Consider the following 19,106-nt stretch of genomic DNA (forward strand, 5'->3'; position numbering starts at 1 on the left):
TTGTCCTGTTGCCTGGTAGGTCAAAACACATGGGGGTCTCATCCATATTGCCTATCTGTGAAAGTTCAAAATTAATCTGCTTGCGTTGGTTGATTATAAAGGTATGGAATGAAGCGATCTTCTCTTCTAAATCATTAGGCAGCTTCTGTGCTATCTTTGTTCTCTGGCGTATTGAAAGTCCATGCCTTTTCATAAACTTTTGTGTCCATCCATTAGAGGCTTTGAAGTTTGAATCTTTGCAAAACTTTTGGGCTTGAAGTCTAACGTGGAGTGATGTGACGATGTACCCACTACTTCTTTGGTCAATGATCCATTCATAAAGTTCCTTCTCCATGTCTGGGTACATGGCTTGTCTCCCTCGTTGTGCTTTTTTTGTTTTATTCATATCTTTCAGGACGACTTTCTGTTTTCTCCATTCTCTAACATTCGTCTCTGGTACAGTGAATTCTCGGCTAGCTGCTCGATTTCCGTGAATTTCAGCATGATCAACAACCTTGAGCTTGAATGAAGCGTCATATGCAGAACGTTTTCTCTTGATACCCTGAGTTGCCATTTTTTCTTCGCCCTCGCGTACAGTGAGCGGCTGCATCCCGGAAAAGGCACAGTGCGAACTCACAATTCACCTGCGCCCTCAATGGACCGGCCGCCACTGCCACCCCACCCCAGCCCTCGTTTATAACGCGCACCCAAACTTTGATTTCTTTTTTTGGTAGAAAATTTTGCGCGTTATACTCGAATAAATACGGTATGTTTTTTTTTCTCATTTATGTAATGTTGGTTCTGTATGACAGATGTATACTTTTATGACCTTCCCATTGATGAGTTATGACATACAGGATCCGGGGTGTCATAAATAAATCCAGGAGGCGGGGCATGTTTGAATGAGCACATCAACACAGAGGTTTCTGTGAGTTTAAGGGCTAAAACCAATGGAATTCAAGATATCTATCTATCCCCCCACAACAAGTAAGGAATTGTGGAGGACAACTATTCCTGTCTTTAACATATTAACCATTGAGTGTACTAGTAACTGAACTACAGACTAGTACATTATGTTTCTCCACCCACGACCTGATGAATAGCCAATAAGACTATATCAATGTAGAGAATATTAATACATTTAGAATTTTACACATAATATGAATGGCATTCACCACAAAGCTTTTAGAATGTCTGTGCACACTAATATTATGAAGTCAAACCTATGATTACGTTGGTAAACATTACAGGTTTTAAAATCAGGCCTGGAATCTTAACAATATTTTAGAGGGACTTTAAATCGATCACTTCTAATGAAGATGCCCTGTAACTTACTTTTTATTCTAGTCGTGCAATTCTAATACCCCCGCGCTCCGCCTGCCCACCCACCCACTTCAAAACTCATTTTTGTGAGCTAACGGTTTGAACTGTTTTCCCATAGAAGCTCTAGCTCCAAAAAAAAAAAAAAAAGTGCCCTACAGCTAGAGCACCAATGGGAGAACAGTTCAAACTGTTCGCTCACAAAAAAAAATAAAAAAAATAAAAAATTGAGTAGTGAAGTGGGTGGGCAGGCGGAGCGCAGGGGTATTAGAATTGCACGACTAGAATAAAAAGTAAGTTACAGCGCATCTTCATTAGAAGTGATTGATTAAAGTTCCTCTAAAATATTGTTAAGATTCCAGGCCTGATTATTTAAACCAGGCTAGATTAAAAAGTAAGTTACATCGCATCTATCTTCATTAGAAGTGATCAGTTAAAAGGCCCTATAAAATATTGCTTAGATTCTGTACCCGATTTTAAAACATGCAAAATTTTAGAGCTATTTCTTTCAACATATTTAAAAATATAAACATTAGTGCAACTTATTTACTTATAACAAAAACGTATGATGTTCAACGGAATAGAGATATCCAGAGGAAACAAGGTCAAAGGCAGTAAAAATAATCTGGCAGCTTGGGCTCAGGGTTTAACAAAAAAAAAAAAACAAAAAAAAAAAAAAAAAACACACACACACACACACACGAGACTGAGAAAAGGCAAAAGACCCGAATAAGACATTCTTGAAAAACAGATGTCACAGCTATGGAAACTAGATGGGAGAATCTGTCCAGAAATGGTAAATGCATTCACAAAGACAGACGTATATCTTACACTGGAGGGAAGAGAAAAAGTTAGTGTAATAAACTGCCTGTTGAGCTATGCTCCTCACATTAACAATCAACACAATATTAGATTAATCCATTCATGCTGATAGCAAGTGTCTAACATTGGAACAAAGTTCCAATGTAAACACTTGCTGAAAAATATTGTCAATGCAATCACGTGATTTTGAGGACTGGGATTGGATCATGGGCGACTGCCTACAATAGTAGGCACACCCCCAATCCAATGTTTCCATTCCCTAAAGGAGGCTGCAGGACACCATATAAAAAATGTAGGACACTATGCCGTCCTAACTGCATTAAAGCCCAACTCTGTTAGGATGGCATGGAATGCGGTAAATGCACTGAAAATGCTTTTATGCGCTTGATTTATCAAGCTGCAGCAGACAGGGGCGCTCCTGTCCACCGCAACTCGCATCTGGCGGGCTGAATTCCGCTGACCGAATTAAGCAATACACACGAACACCATTTTGCTCTCCCGTGCAATCCCGCCCCCTGCCCACGCACAGCCAATCACGTGCGGGTATGAGCTGTCAATCTTCCCAGTCAGACGAGAGCAGGGAGATTGAAATTCGCCACCAAAGAGGTAGTGAAAGGTTAGGGAAGCAGCTGTCTGATGACCGCCGCTTGTTAAATACGGTCTGCAGGTTCTCTTGTGAGAACCTGCCGTCATAGGGGGTCGAAGGCTGGCGAAAGCCTTTGATAAATCGACCCCCTATACTTATCCGTACACAAGAACATGCAACAAAATGGATATTTTAATAAGCCAATAGATCATGCCACTTTGATATCTGACATAAAAGGCTGCAAATTATTACAGGGAAATAACAGTGCAAAATTAAAATGCTTGACTGTGTTTTATGCAGTAGGGCAATAATAAAATGCTCTAGGCGTTTAACTCCATACAAAGGGTGGTTTGTTAAAGGGACACTAAACCCAATTTTTTTCTTTCAGGATTCAGATAGAGCATGCAGTTTTAAGCAACTTTCTAATTTATTCCTATTATCAATTTTTCTTCATTCTCTTGGTATCTTTATTTGACAAAGCAGGAATGTAAATCCTAGGAGCCGGACGATTTTTAGTTCAGAACCGAAAGTTATGCTTGCTTATTGGTGGCAAAATGTACCCACCAATAAAGCAAGCGCTATCTAGGGTATTTGTGCTATTTTTAGAAAAATCTTTAGACATTAATCTTAAATACACACAATGACTTTCACATGTACATAGGATATGTGCATTAAAATATATAATGATCATTGTAATAAATATGCTGCTCCATTCTGCAATATTAGAAGGGCCACATCTTGTGCACCAATTCATTCAAATTTGACATAGTAGGAAACAGACGTGCAAATACAGAGCAAATCCCTGCAGCCACTGCAAGTTTTAAGATACAATATCCCTTTTTTATGAATATGTAAACAAATGAAATTGCAGAAGGTAAATATAGAGCATGGCACCAATACATGCTTTAACATCCTGCTGCCGACATGGAGCACTGTGGCTAGTGACAGAAACACGAAGCATATCACAATGCTAACAATTAGCAGATAGCTTATCTGAAGCATATAAAGACCATATGGTGCTGAACATTGTGCAGCCTGTTGCTACCAGGAGCACCAGCAGACAGGGAACAGTGTTTAACAAACTGACAGCAGCACTTTGTTAGGAATACAGGGCAATGGTTTGCTGTAGTATTTGCATATTCTTTAGTTTACAGGTGAAGACAAAAGCAAACCAGATGTCCGCTTCAGAAATTAACTGCCTGTAATGCCATGGTTAACTCTTTCAGTGCCAGTACATTACTAATGTATCACAGAGCTTTCACCTAGACACAAAGCCTAACATTCTATTTTTCCCTATAGGGATCAGTAATGTGTTGCGGACCTCGGTACTAATGTTAATACAATTGTACTGTATTTGTTCTTTAACAAATGCAAACAAAAAGACAAAACAATAACATTCTGTCTGAAATTCAAATGAATATCAGATTTTTTTCCCCCCTTATAAATTTCAGTTACTTTCATTTCCCCTACCCCCTTTATCATGGGACAGCCTTCAGCCAATCACAAAATGCAGCAAACTCCTGCATATGCTTAGTAGTAGCGGGTGCATCAGAAAGTGTACATATAAAATGATTGTGCACATTATAATAATGGAAGAAAATTCAAGTTTTTTGTTTTGTTGTTTTTGTTTAAAAACTACATACTCTATCTGAATCATGGAAATGTAATTTGTTTACTTTACTGCCTCTTTAAGACTGCTGGCAGCAAGGATGATGATGATGATGATGATGAGAGGGTCATTATATTATCATATAGACAGCCAAAAAGGCAAAATGCCAGCATTAGAAAATCCAAACAAAATAAAAAAAAATTGTTTAAACTTTAACATTAAAGTAAACAGTTTATGTATCAGAAATGATCGTATTTCCTTTGCATTGGCCAGTTAGAGGCAGGAGCTATTTTATAGATGTCTCTATCAACCAATCACTGTGCAGCGTGTTGGACTGAATGCTTCGTTCTATCTAGACTTTATTGTGTGTAATGTCCCTTCAAGAGCAGCAATGCACTTCTGGGAGTTAGCTACACATATATATGCCCGCTATCGTTGGCTCGCCCAATGAGTTCAGCTAGCTCCCAGTAGTGCACTAGTGCTCTATTGACAAAGGAGACCAAGATAATGACATTAATTGTGAAAATAAAAGCAAATTGAAAAGTTGTTTAAAAACAAACTGTATGCTTTATTTGAATAGCACTGAGGATCAGTAACATAGCCACAAGCATAACCCCCAAATCAAAATACACAAATAAATTACTATTGTATGAAAAACAAACCCAGGCAGAAAATAAAAGCAAAATTACTAGTATTCTGATCAAATAAATATATATATAAAATAAAAGCAAAATTACTAGTATTCTGATCAAATAAATATATATATAAAATAAAAGCAAAATTACTAGTATTCTGATCAAATAAATATATATATAGTGGTGTTGAAAAATCATATAAAATAAAACATACATACATTTAAAATGAGGTTACTTAAAATGCAATAAGCACTTGTTATGGCATAATTTTGTCAATTAAAGTGTTAACAGCCCAAAATATTCACAGAGCTAGCAGAATGTAGACAATGAGCCTGCTCTTTAAATAAAATTAAAAAAAAAGCTACAGCCCGGGGGGATCGGTTGTTTAAAAACACCTGGCCTCTTATTCTTGTCTACAAGTGTATTCTTCTATATGACTGAGCAAAAATACTCATTTTGTTCAGAAATTTAATACAAGGGGCTAGGCAACAAGGCATCAGGAATAGGGTGAATATATAATGTGTTATTGGTGTGGCATAATGTGCATGAGGTAGGAATAATGTTAACAATTGTTACAGGCAATAATTGTTTCCATCTGTATTTTATTATTATTTCTTTGAACTGTACATTTAGAAATGGCAAGCAGCAATTCAGATAGCCATTAACAAAAACAATTTCTGTGTTTTGTTTACATTTAGGAATAATGTACTCAGTTCCTGAATAGGAAACAGAAACCAGTTACTGAACTGAGGTCATAGCTTACCTTTTTGTTTTTTTTAATCAGTGTTTAACCACCTTGGCTGCCAGAGGGTTGGGCCTGACCCCCAAGGAATACAAGAAATAAATTATATTAAAAGGCTTATAAAAAAATAACTTGGCCCATGTTGAAATCTGCCAATTTATTTAACAGATTAAAATTAAAGATGGATGGTTTTGCTTTATTTAATATAGGACACAGTATTAAAGGGATAGGAAAGTCAAAATTAAACTTGCATGATTCAGATAGAGCAGGTCATTTTAAGACACTTTTAAATTCACTTGTATTTTCAAATGTGCTTCATTCTCTTAGTATCCATTGTTAAAAATGAATATGCACATATCATACACTAGTGGGAGCTGCTGCTAATTGGTGCCTGCACACATTTGTCTCTTGTGATTGGCCAACTAGATGTATTCAGCTAGCTGCCAGTAGTGCAATGCTGCTCCTTCAGCAATGGATAACAAAAGAATTAAAGTCAATGTAAATTTAGATGATAAAGTGCCGCTTTTTAAAAATCTGATTAAAAACAGGGGCACTTTAATTCATTAAAATTTACATTTCACTCGTGTTGTGAAAATACTTAGCTTTTAAACTTGCCTGCCCGCCCGTCGCAAAGCCTCATCCTGGGTCTAAAATGAGGAATCCGGCTTCCTCCAATCGCGGCGTAGAATCAGACACGGGGGGGGGGGGGGGGGAGAGCCATGATTGGTGGATGATCAATCTATCATTTCTGACGTATAAAGAGGCTTGCAATGACCGGGGGAATTCGCTGGAGCGGCTGTCAAGATTAAAAAGGTAAGTATTTTCACAACACGAGTGAAATGTAAATTTTGATGAATTAAAGTGCCCCTGTTTTTAAATCGGATTTTTATAAACCGGGCACTTTATCATTTAAATTTACATTCACATTAAAGGAACATTAAACCCAAAAAATGTATTTCATGATTCAGATAGGGAATACAATTTTTCAAAAGTAACCAATTTACTTCTATCATCAAATGTATTATATTCTCATGTTATTCTTTGTTGAAGAGATGCCTAGGTAGGTAGCATGCACATGCCTGAAGCCCTACATGACAGGAAATAGTGCTGCCATCTAATGTATAACATTGTTGCAAAACTGCTGCTATATAGTGCTGCAGACACGTGCACTCTTGAGCTTGCATTTCTGCTTTTCAAATAAGGATAACAAGAAAACAAAGAAAATATGATAATAGAAGTAAATTAGAAAGTTGTTTAAAATTTGATGTTCTATCTAAATCATGAAAGAAAAAAAATTGGGTTTTATGTCCCTTTAAGTAAATTTGATAATAGAAGTAATTTGGAAAGTGGTTTAAAATTGTATGTTCTATCTAAATCATAAAATAACATTTTGGAGTTTACTATCCCTTTAAGTGTTTTGGGTTTTATCTGTATTTCTTCTGAGGTGCATTGTTGTCCACCAAAAGAAGCGAGAGATTTTCAATTTGTTACCGTAGATAAGTTATGCTCAAATACGCACTTCATAACCACAGCAAATTCAAATTAAAAGGATCATTAAAATACAGTAGAGTTGCATAATCAACAAATGCATAATCGAATTATAATACAATAACAAATAGTCTGTATTTCAAATGAGTGGATTTTTTTGACAAATTTCAGTTACTTCCATTTTCCACCCTCTGTCATGTGACAGCTATCAGCAAATCACAAAGAGCATTTACATATATAATGTGAACTCTTGCACATTCTTCTCAGTAGCAACTAGTGCCTCATGATTCATGAAAGTTTAAATTTTGACTTCAGTGACCATTTAAAAACTTAATTGTTTTTATATATTTTTACATTAAAATGTTAAAATAAACATGCAATTGTTTTTTAATAATTATAAATCTTCCCTGTCCAAAGATAACTATTTTTGTTTTTATATACTATCATTGTTGCATGCATCAATCCCACTTTCAGTAACTCAAAATTCCTTGCTATGTCTAAGCTTCTCCCTCAAAACTTTGTTTTAAGATTTGAAAATTCCGTATTGGTACTGAAACCCTTTACTGCTTTTCAAGGCATACCTACCGACCCTATTGTAATCCCCTTTTCTAATAAAAAGGTCAGCAATGAATTACAGCTTCTAAAAAATTAAAATGACTAACGCAGCAGGAATGCATCTTACATCTGATAGATATATTTATATTCACATATATACACATACACAGCAACCTTATGAAAAAAATGTATATCCTATTAAATGAGGTTTGTAGGGAATACATACTCCTAGAATGCAGTATACTTTGAATTTGTAAACTATAAAAGACAAAGCTTGCCAACTCATGGGAATCAGGGAGCTTAATATAAAGATTAGTCTGAAAAAAAAGGCACCTGTGCATAGCTCCTAAAAGGGACTCGGGTAAAACTCCCAAAATTGTTGATGGCTCCCTAATGTGAAATTAAAGGGACTGTGTAATGTAAAAATAGTTTTCCCTTAATGTTTTTCCAAATCATTTGTTATACTAGATGCAGAATATAAACTGTATGAGAAATTGTCTATGTTTTTTGTAAATGAAATAGCTGGTTTTGATCTTTGAAACCACAACCCATTAAAATTATATATCCTTATTAAATCAGTTTCTGTACACACATGCTTCTTTATATTATTTCTGTATACCAAAATCCAATACTTAGAGAGAACAATTGAAAATCAAAGTTGTATTACTTATCTCTCCTACTGGGAGTGTACATTTATTTGTTTGCTATGTTTATAAATCTATTGTTTAGCATATACCTAAAATAGAAACTTTCAGTATAGGTAGGATTAACACAGACAAAAGCAGTCTATTCAAATGCTGCAGTAAAGGTAAATGAACTATTTGTAAACAATTTAATAGAATCCAGCAGGTAAAATGGATCATTGGGAAGAAATTAAAAGGTGAGAACATTTAGGGTACACTGTTCCCTTTAGTCAACACTCAATCTTCCCACTCGACAGAATGCAAGATCACACATTCATAAGAACTCCAGCATTTGCAATGCAAGTAAGAAATTGCAGCAGGCAAAAAGATTGTCACACACAAACACGCATCTTTGTTTGTGCATTCTGAGTAGAAACTGTAAATAAAGGGCATTATGAGGTTAACAGCACTTTAAAAATCAGACAACTCCTCTGTGTGTTTCATCATAATAAGCACTGTGTGTATCCTACTCAGTCCTCTTCCCGCCCCTCATCTTAAAAAGTACACTCAAGAAGCCACAGGCAAATAAAATGTGCCAGCTGAATGCTTTTAGATGTTCCATTCAGGCACTGACTGGCCAGTCAAAAGAAACAGCTAGTAATATAGTGCAGACTTATCTTAATACTCCTATTTTACCAAGTTAAAACACAGATGTATTTTCCTTGGGACAGGCAGTGGACAAAGTAAAGCATATTTTATAGCGTCATGTTCAAATAAAACTACAGTATATCACTATAACTATATTAGTGCTGTAAATTTCCAATAGTCATGGACTAGTACAAAAAACTGTAGAGGATGTTGACTTTCCTTTTTCTAACATTGAGTTGACTACTCATTTTCTCTCTCTGGGCTAGTAGTTTTTAACCCTCTAGTAATAAACTACAGTGTGTGTATATATATATATATATATATATATATACACACACACACACACACACATATATACACACACACACACTCTGTTTTGATAGGTGTTAAATAAACCTAAATATATAGAACTTGTTTTTCAAAATATAATCTACGATGCAAAAAGCAATGACCTTTTTATTTATTTTGATATCTACAATTAAGTACAAGAAAGGCAAAGACAAAAAAAAAAAAAAAAACACATCACTAAACCTGAAATAGAACACAATCCAACATATTAGAAAGAAGAGTTAAAAATATCAAGTTTTTAAAAGCACAAGATGTTTTTGTATGCAGCGCTTCTGGTCTATACAACGGTCAAATGTTTACTTAAGTTTTTGGCGATAAGTGGTTTAAAGAGACAAACCCCTAAATAATCACGCACATGAAAGAGCCCTTTTCCAACATGTTTATTTTACTTATTATGTTTTATTTTTTTGTAAAAAAGAGGGGGTTAAATAAATTTATTATTTTGATACTAACAGGAAGTGCATGTTTGCGCATAATTAGCCTGTATAGTAGTAACACACAAAGACAACTCCCACATTTCCACAGGCAGAATTACAAAGTGTTTTTTTTTTTTGTTCAGTGCAGAAACATGTTTCTAAAAAACAATTTTATAAAGCCAACATTAACATACAACAAAGAATAATAAATAATTAAATGTCCCTTTAACAAGTACTGGTCATTCCAACACTGCTGCAATTCATTCACCACACATCTGCTTGCATAACTATTGTTTAATAGTTTCATACTTTGCTAACAAATAAAAAAAAATAAATGCAGTCATTTCTATTAAGTGTAACAATAGTGCAATACTGAAATGGGTAGCTTTCCTTCAGAATTGTAGACTTTTATTATATCCAAGGACAACTACATTAAAAACACATCTATAAAGACTTTGTAAACATCACACAGGATTACAAAAAGGAAACAAATTCAAATGAAGAATACATATTTTAAATCGAAATTATCCATTAACCTTGTAACCCAGGAGAAACCGCTTTAAACCAGCACAATGCAAATAAAAAAAATATATAAAAGAAAACAGGATCTGATACACAAGAAATGTAACAGCAAGTAATGATCTGTGACCTATGTGCAAACTTGCGTCTTTTAGAGGTTAAGAGAGGCTGTCAAAAATGAATGGAAAGGATTTAATGAAAACTACTTAGTTGGTTTTAGAAATATATTTTTTTTCCTCAATAAAAAGTAGTAAGAATAAAAAACTAGATATACACCCACTTTGTTTATTTATTTTTTTAAATGTCCCCAAATCAATATGGATACACCATGTAAATTAGTGATCTCAGATACACCAACGTTTCAATTAAAGAGGGTTTATTGTAACAGAACAAACAAAGGTATTATCTGAAAAGCATCCTGCCATATCACTTGTTTTCTGGTTTGGAATCTACCCATTAAAAATGTCAATTCAGAGTAAATTTTTACTGTACTTGTTAGCAGGGCAATTTCAATAGCGAAGAAGGTTTAGAAGTCAAACCATCAAAATAGGGGGGGGGGGGGAACAAAAATGTTAGATTAATTAGAAATAAAATGCCAAAAGTATGCATCAGTTGGAAATATATGCATCCCTCTGAAATAAACAATACCTATGCCACACCTTTGGTGACAGTCTAAGATCGATGAGGCTGAGACAAGACCCTGTACATATAGTGTATAGTAAATATAAGCCACTATGACTATAGGACTACCAATGCACAGGAGTCTAGTTTTTAAGAGATCAACAATTATTTCATAGGAAATAAAAATAAAAATCCTGAAAAATGAACATGTATAGTTGCTTTACTAAAAAAAAGAAAGAAAGATTTTTTTTTTTAATTAAAAGGAGTAACACATTGGCAGATATGTGACCAACAAGCCTGCAAATAGACAAACTACAGCAAAAGAATATATATATATATATATATATATATATATATATATATATATATATAATCACTTAGTTCTCAGAAAGGGATAAAACACTGAGTTAACTAAGGGCTGCCAGAACACACAAATACAATGTCACTTAGTGGTTGCATTGGCTTGAATTATGTACACAATGTAGTGACATCAGATACAAATAAAGAAAAAAAAAAGGCAAAAACAAAGCAAAGATTCAAATACTGCTGTCCTGTCTTGTGCAATAAATATATAACAAGAATAATTAACCATAGCTGAGTAACACTAAAAGGATGTTCTGCCTGTAAATCAGTAATACAGCCTGCAAACCTCAGTGTAACAAACAGCAGTGGAGAGCAACAGATGGGAAGAGATTGTATTTTTTTTCCTACCGAGAGGGAAGTTTGCAGGGCGGAATCCTTTCAGATTTGCTACAAGTCGTCTTTGCCCACTGTATTTCTGCTGACTCCAAATAATTTTCCACTTGAACTTGCAGGAGAGCAACCGCCACAGACCTGGAGAAAGGGAACAGGACATCCCTCACTTTCATGTTTCATAAATCCAACAACAAGGAGCGAGAAATGCATTTTCCTCAGGGATATCTAGGAAAATATCCTAATAACTAGAAAAAACAAAAAACAGGGGACCTCTAGATAAAAAAAAATTACAAAGTGTGGCTGTTGTATCTGGGGGGCTGGTTTATCCCTTCTTCCCATGCAGCCCAGGCGTTGCTAAGTTCTTCCTTCTTCTGGAAAAATGTGAAAAATGTCTTCTTTTTTTCTAGGAGCTGCTAATGTCAGACAGTGACTCAGGCAAACTAAGGGAATCAGAATCAGCCTGTTGCTGCACTGATTACTTCCAAATAGCCAGAGTGGCAGAAAGACAACTTGAGAATATGAGCGGCCCTTGAATTATTTTTTCTTCTTTTTATTAGAAGATGGATATTTACACTACCTAATACCAAAACTAAAATAACACTCTGCAATTATGTGGTACCCTATTTCAGACATACAAATGTGTAATAATAAAAATAAAACGGTCTACCAGAGAACTATAGTTATATCTACAGGCAGCCCTATATATTACAAAGTAATTTAAGACCCCAATTCTACAAAGTGCATGATGAGATCCAAACACAAAACATATTCAAGTACATACAAAGAGTAGATGTTCCTTTATTGCATATAAATGGGTACTAATTAAATAAGGTGCATGAGACATCCATCACCACACAAAGTGCATGCACCACTTACTACTTTATAAAGTTCATGGACACCTTCATACTATAAATAACATTAGTTCCCCATAGTATGAAGGGCATGACCCCCCCCCCCCCCCATTAAAGTGTGCACCCCCCCCAGACACACCCTAAGATAAGAAGTGCATGTAGAGCTGTAACACAAAATAGTGCAATTTTCATCATAATGAAGTGCCCCATGTAATAAAATGACATTATAAGTGCATGCAACTCCCCAACCTCTGCCCCTAACCCATTTCCCCCCATTAACCCCTCACCCGCCAGCAGCACACCCCCACTCACCCACAAAGGACAACTTACCCAGCAAGGTGTGCTCACACCACACAATGCCGGTGACAGAAGTTGTTGCCACTCTCTGAGCTATTGTGTGCAGGGCAGGGAGAGAGGGAGGGCAGGGGTATTACTGCTGCCGGCTAGGCACTGTGTAGTTAGTATATGTCTCAGTTTCAGGCCAGGGAGGGGGCAGGGCAGAGCTGCTGGCCGCGGGCTGAGTGTGCAGGCTCGGCCGCACGGCGCTAGCGATGCGAGGAATGCTCGGAATGAAGACAGGAATGAAATGAACGTCAGGACCGAACTCGCGGAGGAGGAGGCGGGAGAGAGAGCTGGGGTGGGCGTGCCCGTGAGGCGGGGTCGTAATGGATGACGTCACGTCCCGCCCACCTCCTGCGGCGCCTAATAGGGAGGGGGCCGAGCTTTGACGTTACAGGGAAGTCCGAAAAGGGGAGGGCCAGGGAGTTGTGAGCACGTGACCAGAACAGTGTCACTTCTGTCAGTAGTGACCCTGGGCTAGAGAGCAGCAGGTGACAGCACCCGGCTTATTGGCATTTTTTTTTATTTAAATTGTTACAGGTGGGTGCTCTGCAGTCTGTGCTCTCACTTATGTATTTATAATTATTAGTTACTTATGTCTGGCTACTTATAAAACTCACATTGCTTTGAAATAAGTATATTATATATACAGTGCTGCTGTGTAACGTATCAAATCCGGTTTGTTTAGTCTAGATGTGTTTCTGATCAAGTAGTGTTTTCTACAGAAATAGTCTCTGTCTTCTGGAACTGTATAGCAGGTAATTATGGAGACGTGTCAATAGCAAGATACAGAAGTATCCCAGAGACTGATAAAATATTAAATGATACATGAAGAAATGTGTTAAAAACTCTTTAATGATACAAAAGAACATTGAAATACTGTTAAAGGGTTAAAAAGTCAGGATGAGTTTTATTATTCATTAGTCATGTTATTATAGATTAGTTTAAAGGGACAGTCTACAATATAATTTGTATTATTTAGAAAGATATATAATCCCTTTATTACCCATTCCTAAATTTTCTATAACCAACACTGTTATATTAATATACTTTTTTACCTCTGTGATTACCTTTGTATCTTTAGCATCTTCTGACGGCCCCCTGATCACATGACTTTTTATTTATTGTATATTAACTTGCTTTTTATCCAATTAGTGCTGTGTTGTGCTGACTCTTAAATAACTCCTCAGGGGTGAACACAATGTTATCTATATGGCTCACATGAACTAGCAGCCTCCTGTTGTGAAAAGCTAATAAAAATAATGTGATAAGAGGCTGTCTATACTGGCTTAGATACAGGCAGAAATTTAGAGGTTTCAATGTTATAAATTATATTAATATAACAATGTTGGTTGTGCAAAGCTGGGGAATGGGTAGTAAAGGCATTATCTGTATTTTAAAACAATAACAATTTTAGTGTAGACTGTCCCTTTAAGTACCAATGGGTTATGTGGAGCTCAACAGCAGTTCTTTATATCGTTATATTTGTGTATCACTTGAGACAAAAGCCATTCTGAAAATAGTTTTTTATAGCTTTGAATTTCAAATATATATCTAGCTAATAATTAAAGTGAGACAGATGGGAAGGGGTTAAAGATATCTAGTTTGTTACAGTCAAAAAACGGGAAGGGGTTAAAAAGTGACATGGTGGAAAGGGGTTGCAAGAGAACTAATTAGAAAATGTTTACAACATGACACAAAGGAAGGGGTTTAGCAAAAGCTAGCTGATGAAATGAGAGACAATGGAATGGGGTTAAAGATAGCTATTCAAGGTGTTTGTCAGAGAGACAAGATGGAAGAGGATAACAAAGATAGCTGCTTAGTAACGGATTGGAATTATGCAAGCAGAGGGTTAATGAGACCTAGTTAGTTAAAGGACCACTAAATAGCACAGAATTGAATAATTGACAAATACATAATAAAAATACAATGCAATAGGACTTTTAAATTGAAATGCGCCGTAAAATAATTCGTTAAAAAATTTAAACTTAAAGGGACAGTCTAGTATAAATTAAACTTTCATTATACAGATATGACTTTTAATTTTACTCTACTTTCCAATTTACTTTTATCTTCAAATTTGCTTTTTTCTCTTGGTATTCTTAGGGCTAGATTTATCAACGCTGGGGTGTACAGGGGCGCGTATGCGCGCCCCTGTACGCCTCAGCTCGCCTGTTCGCGGGGTGAAATTACCCGCAGGTAATTAACATTGCACACGAGCGCAATTTTGCGCTTGCGTGCAATCTGTGCGCGGGCAGGAGCTGTCAATCTCCTCGGTCGGAGTCGACCGAGAAGATTGAATTTCGCCACAATAGAGGTGGCGTAGATGTTAGGGAAGCAGCGGTCTGGTGACCGCTGCTTGATAAATCACGGCGAGCAAGTTCTTGAGAGAACTTGCTGCCGTAGGGGCTTAAAGGGGCACTCAAGTCAAAATTAAACTTCATGATTCAGATGGAACATGCAATTTTAAACAATTTTCCAATTTACTTCCATTAACAAAATGTTTACAGTCTTTTTATATTTACACTTTTTGAGTGACCAACTCCTACTGAGCATGTGCAAGAATTCACAGCATATACGTATATGCATTTGTGATTGGCTGATGGCTGTCACATGATACAGGGGGAGTGGAAATAGACATAACTTTGCAATTTATTTAACAAAAATCTACTGCTCATTTGAAGTTCAGACTAAGTGCTATTGCATTGTCTACTTATCAGGCATTTGTTAATTATGCAAATCTACAATGTTGACTGGTCCTAGGTAGGTTCATAGGCTAATTTCTAAACCTTTGAGGGCTGCCTCTTATCACAAAGATACAGAAAGTACATGTGGGCCATATAGATAACACTGTGTTCAGGCACAGGGGGTTATTTAAGATCTAGCACAAAACAATGCTAAATTTAAGACAATAGATAATAAACAGTCACAGTCATGTGATCAGGGGGCTGGAAGATGGTTCCTAGATACAAGGTAATCACAGAGGTAAAAAGTATATTAATATAACAGTGTTGGTTATGCAAAACTGGGGAATGGGTAATAAAGGGATTATCTATCTTTTAAAACAATAACAATTGTATGGCAGACTGTCCCTTTAATCCAAATTTCCCTCCCACTCTATCATGTGACAGCCATCAGTAAATCTCATATATGTATATACATATATACTGGCCCGACCGCGCCATTAGACACAGTGCAGCTCGCTCCCGCTGTCAGACAGAGCAGAAGCAAGCTGCACTTAGTGTTATGGCGTGGTCGGGCCGGGCTGTGACTATACAGCTGTCCCGATGCGCTCAGTAAAAACAACAGACCCGCTCAGCAGAGTACAGAGTGGGTCTGTAAAACAACGGTATTTTTACAAAATAAAAAGGGAATATTAAGATTTACAAAGTTTCACTAATGTAATGTTATATAATTCTGCACTATGTGCAGAATTATATAACATTATTTTTAAGGTTTACTGTCCCTTTAAGTATGCACCTTGCACCAGCATTTTAAACACAGCATTTGCTCAGAGAGCCTAAGATGCTTATTTCATCTGGTAATGACTCAATTTGATTTTCTGCTGACATAATGCCAGCTCCACTGGCACTCTGAGCAGCTGCAGTATTTAAAATGCTGGTGCACTGAGTATATCTAGGTATGCTTAACATGCACGTGCAGAGAAAAATGCAAACACCAAAACAGTGATAACTTTTACTAGAAGCATTATTTCTAATGCATGTATATAACAAATATATGTCTATTCAAAGATGTAATTCATCTATGTGCATTTCAATTTTGATTGGAATGTACCTTTAAGAGTCAGCACTAATTGCCTGAAATGCAAGTCTGTCAGAAGATCTGAGATAAGGAAGCAGTCAGCAGAAGCTTAGATACAGCTGTTTGGCTGTCCTGAAGCCAATGGCGCTTCCAGGATGTGATCTCGGTCTGGAGGGTGTGCTTAGCGTCATAGGGATGCCCCCCTGACCCAATCCCATCATTGAAATCTCACGATCGCAGGATTTCAATTTGTTTACATCGGAACGTTGTTCCGATGTAGACAAATTAACCCTGTCATGAAAGGGTTAAACAATAGCATATTTTTATGAAAAATATATGTACATCTATACCTTTCCCTACTGATTTGACTGATAACCATCTATCTGTATTTATGCAAACAAAATATAGTGGCGCTTACCAGCTTCCTCGGATGTGTAAAAGGCAGCGTATCTTCAGCGAGAGCACCAGTCTCATTGCCCTTCCCCTCCGTCCTGGGAGCCCAAACAAACAGCACCTTCGTCAAAGAGCCAAATTCAAATGTCACTTTATTTTTATTTTTTTATTTTATTTATAAACCATGTCAAGGTAGACTTCAAAACACAGATGTCCCAACAAGATAACCAACATTATATTAAAAAAATAAATAAATAAAATCAGCATCTAAGATACAAAAATTTAAAAAATTTGATTTGAATAGCCAATAGGATTTCAGTAGCTCTCATCCTATTGGCTGATTTGAATTTGAAGAATCAAATCAATCAATATGAATTCAAGGGACGTCATCTTTAATCGCGTACATTGAATTCACTATTCCGTGTACGGCGGAGATCATACAAAGAGGATCCTCCAGGGTCGCTGGTCTTCAGCTCTGCGGTCATCAGTCTTCAGCTCCGCGGTCATCAGTCTTCAGCTCCATCCTCCGCGTCTGCTTGTTCCTAAAAGAAGAGGTCGCCGCTTGGAAGAAGACTTCACCGCCTGGAACAGGACCTTCTCCGCCGGACTTCAGGAACCGTGAGTACCAACCTGGGGGTTAGACTTAGGTTTTTTTTTTTTAAAAGCACTTTTAAAGGGACAGTCAAGTCCCCCAAAAACTTCCATGATTCAAATAGGGCATGCAATTTTAAACAACTTTCCAATTTACTTTTTTCGCCAATTTTGCTTTGTTCTCTTGGTATTCTTAGTTGAAAGCTAAACCTAGGAGGTTCATATGCTAATTTCTTAGACCTTGAAGGCCGCCTCTAATCTAAATGCATTTTGATTGTTTTTCACCACTAGAGGGCATTAGTTCACATGTTTCATATAGATAACATTGAGCTCATGCACTTGAATTTACCATGGAGTCAGCTCTGATTGGCTAAAATGCAAGTCAGTCAAAAGAACTGAAATAAGGGGGCAGTCTGCTGAGGCTTAGATGCAAGGTAATTACAGAGGTAAAATGTATATAATTATAACTGTGTTGGTTATGCAAAACTGGAGAATTGGTAATTAAGGGATTATCTATCTTTTAAAACTACAAAAATTCTGGTGTTGACTGTCCCTTTAAGGGCTATTGGTAGTTTAGCATTAGATTAGGGTTTTTTTTTATTTTGGGGGGCTTTTTTATTTGTCTAGGGATTAGGTTTTATTTTTGATCATTTGTTTATTATTTTCTGGAATATTAGATTTTTTTTTTATTTTTTTTCCGTAATGTTAGCTTAATTTAAACTTTTTTTTTTTTTTTTGTTAAAGTAATGTTAGGTTTTTTATTTTAATAGTTAGTAACTTTAGTATTTTTTAATTTAGGTAATTTTGGGTTAATTTAGGGGGTGTTAGGTTAGGGGGCTTAGTAATTATTTATTTGCGTTGTGGGGGATGGCGGTTTAGGGGTTAATAGTTTTAACAGGGTTTTTGCGATGTGGGTTAATGGAGGTTTAGTGGTTAATAGTTTTAATAGGGCCTTTGAGATGTGGATTCATGGCGGATTAGGGGTTAATATATTAGGTAGTTTGAGATGTTGGGGTTGATGGATATAGGGGTTAATAATTTAGTTATTGCGGTGTGGGTTTGATGGCGGATATAGGGGTTAATAATTTAATTAGGTATATTGTGTTGTGGGGGGGTTGTCGGTTTCAAGGTTACTACTTTTATTAGTTCCGATGTGGGTTTGATGGGGGATATAGGGGTTTTACGTGTCAGGTTTATTTTTGGGATGCAGGTTAGACGTTTACAGGAGATTTGATATTTTTTTGTAATTTTTTTCTTAGGCACCGGCAGTTTCTAAAGTGCGTAAGTCACTAGCGGCTCCAGAAATTTGTATTTACGCTCATTTCTGGACATTGCTAGTTTATCCAATTTACGGCACTTTATGAACTGCCAGCACCCTGTATGTAATACCCCGATGTGCAAGGTGAAATTACGTGCGGCGCAGTTTGCAGCACTTGCGCTGAAGCCTGCGCCATATGTATGTAATCTTGCTCAAGATGCCTAAAGGCCAAGACAATAATATTCTGTACTTGCACATATGATATCGATGAATTGCAGAATAAAAAAAATAACATTGTGCAACGA

The 19,106-nt window shown here is 36.5% G+C and overlaps 1 protein-coding gene across 9 annotated transcripts in view; it reads right to left on the reverse strand.

The window, feature by feature from the left end:
* Positions 1-12,279, reverse strand: part of TEAD1 (TEA domain transcription factor 1) — a 559,482-nt gene extending 547,203 nt beyond the window's left edge. For 6 of the 9 annotated variants that reach the window (XM_053720256.1, XM_053720253.1, XM_053720254.1 and 3 more), the window contains exon 1: positions 11,623-12,279. In XM_053720256.1, coding sequence (XP_053576231.1) covers positions 11,623-11,780 — 158 coding nt within the window. In that variant the 5' untranslated portion in view covers positions 11,781-12,279. The remainder of the gene's footprint in view (positions 1-11,622) is intronic. The other 3 variants (XM_053720257.1, XM_053720258.1, XM_053720255.1) reach the window with 2 other exon arrangements.
* Positions 12,280-19,106: the final 6,827 nt, after the last annotated feature.

This window comes from Bombina bombina, chromosome 7 (genome assembly GCF_027579735.1).
Source record: "Bombina bombina isolate aBomBom1 chromosome 7, aBomBom1.pri, whole genome shotgun sequence".
In the NCBI taxonomy this organism is placed as follows: domain Eukaryota; kingdom Metazoa; phylum Chordata; class Amphibia; order Anura; family Bombinatoridae; genus Bombina; species Bombina bombina.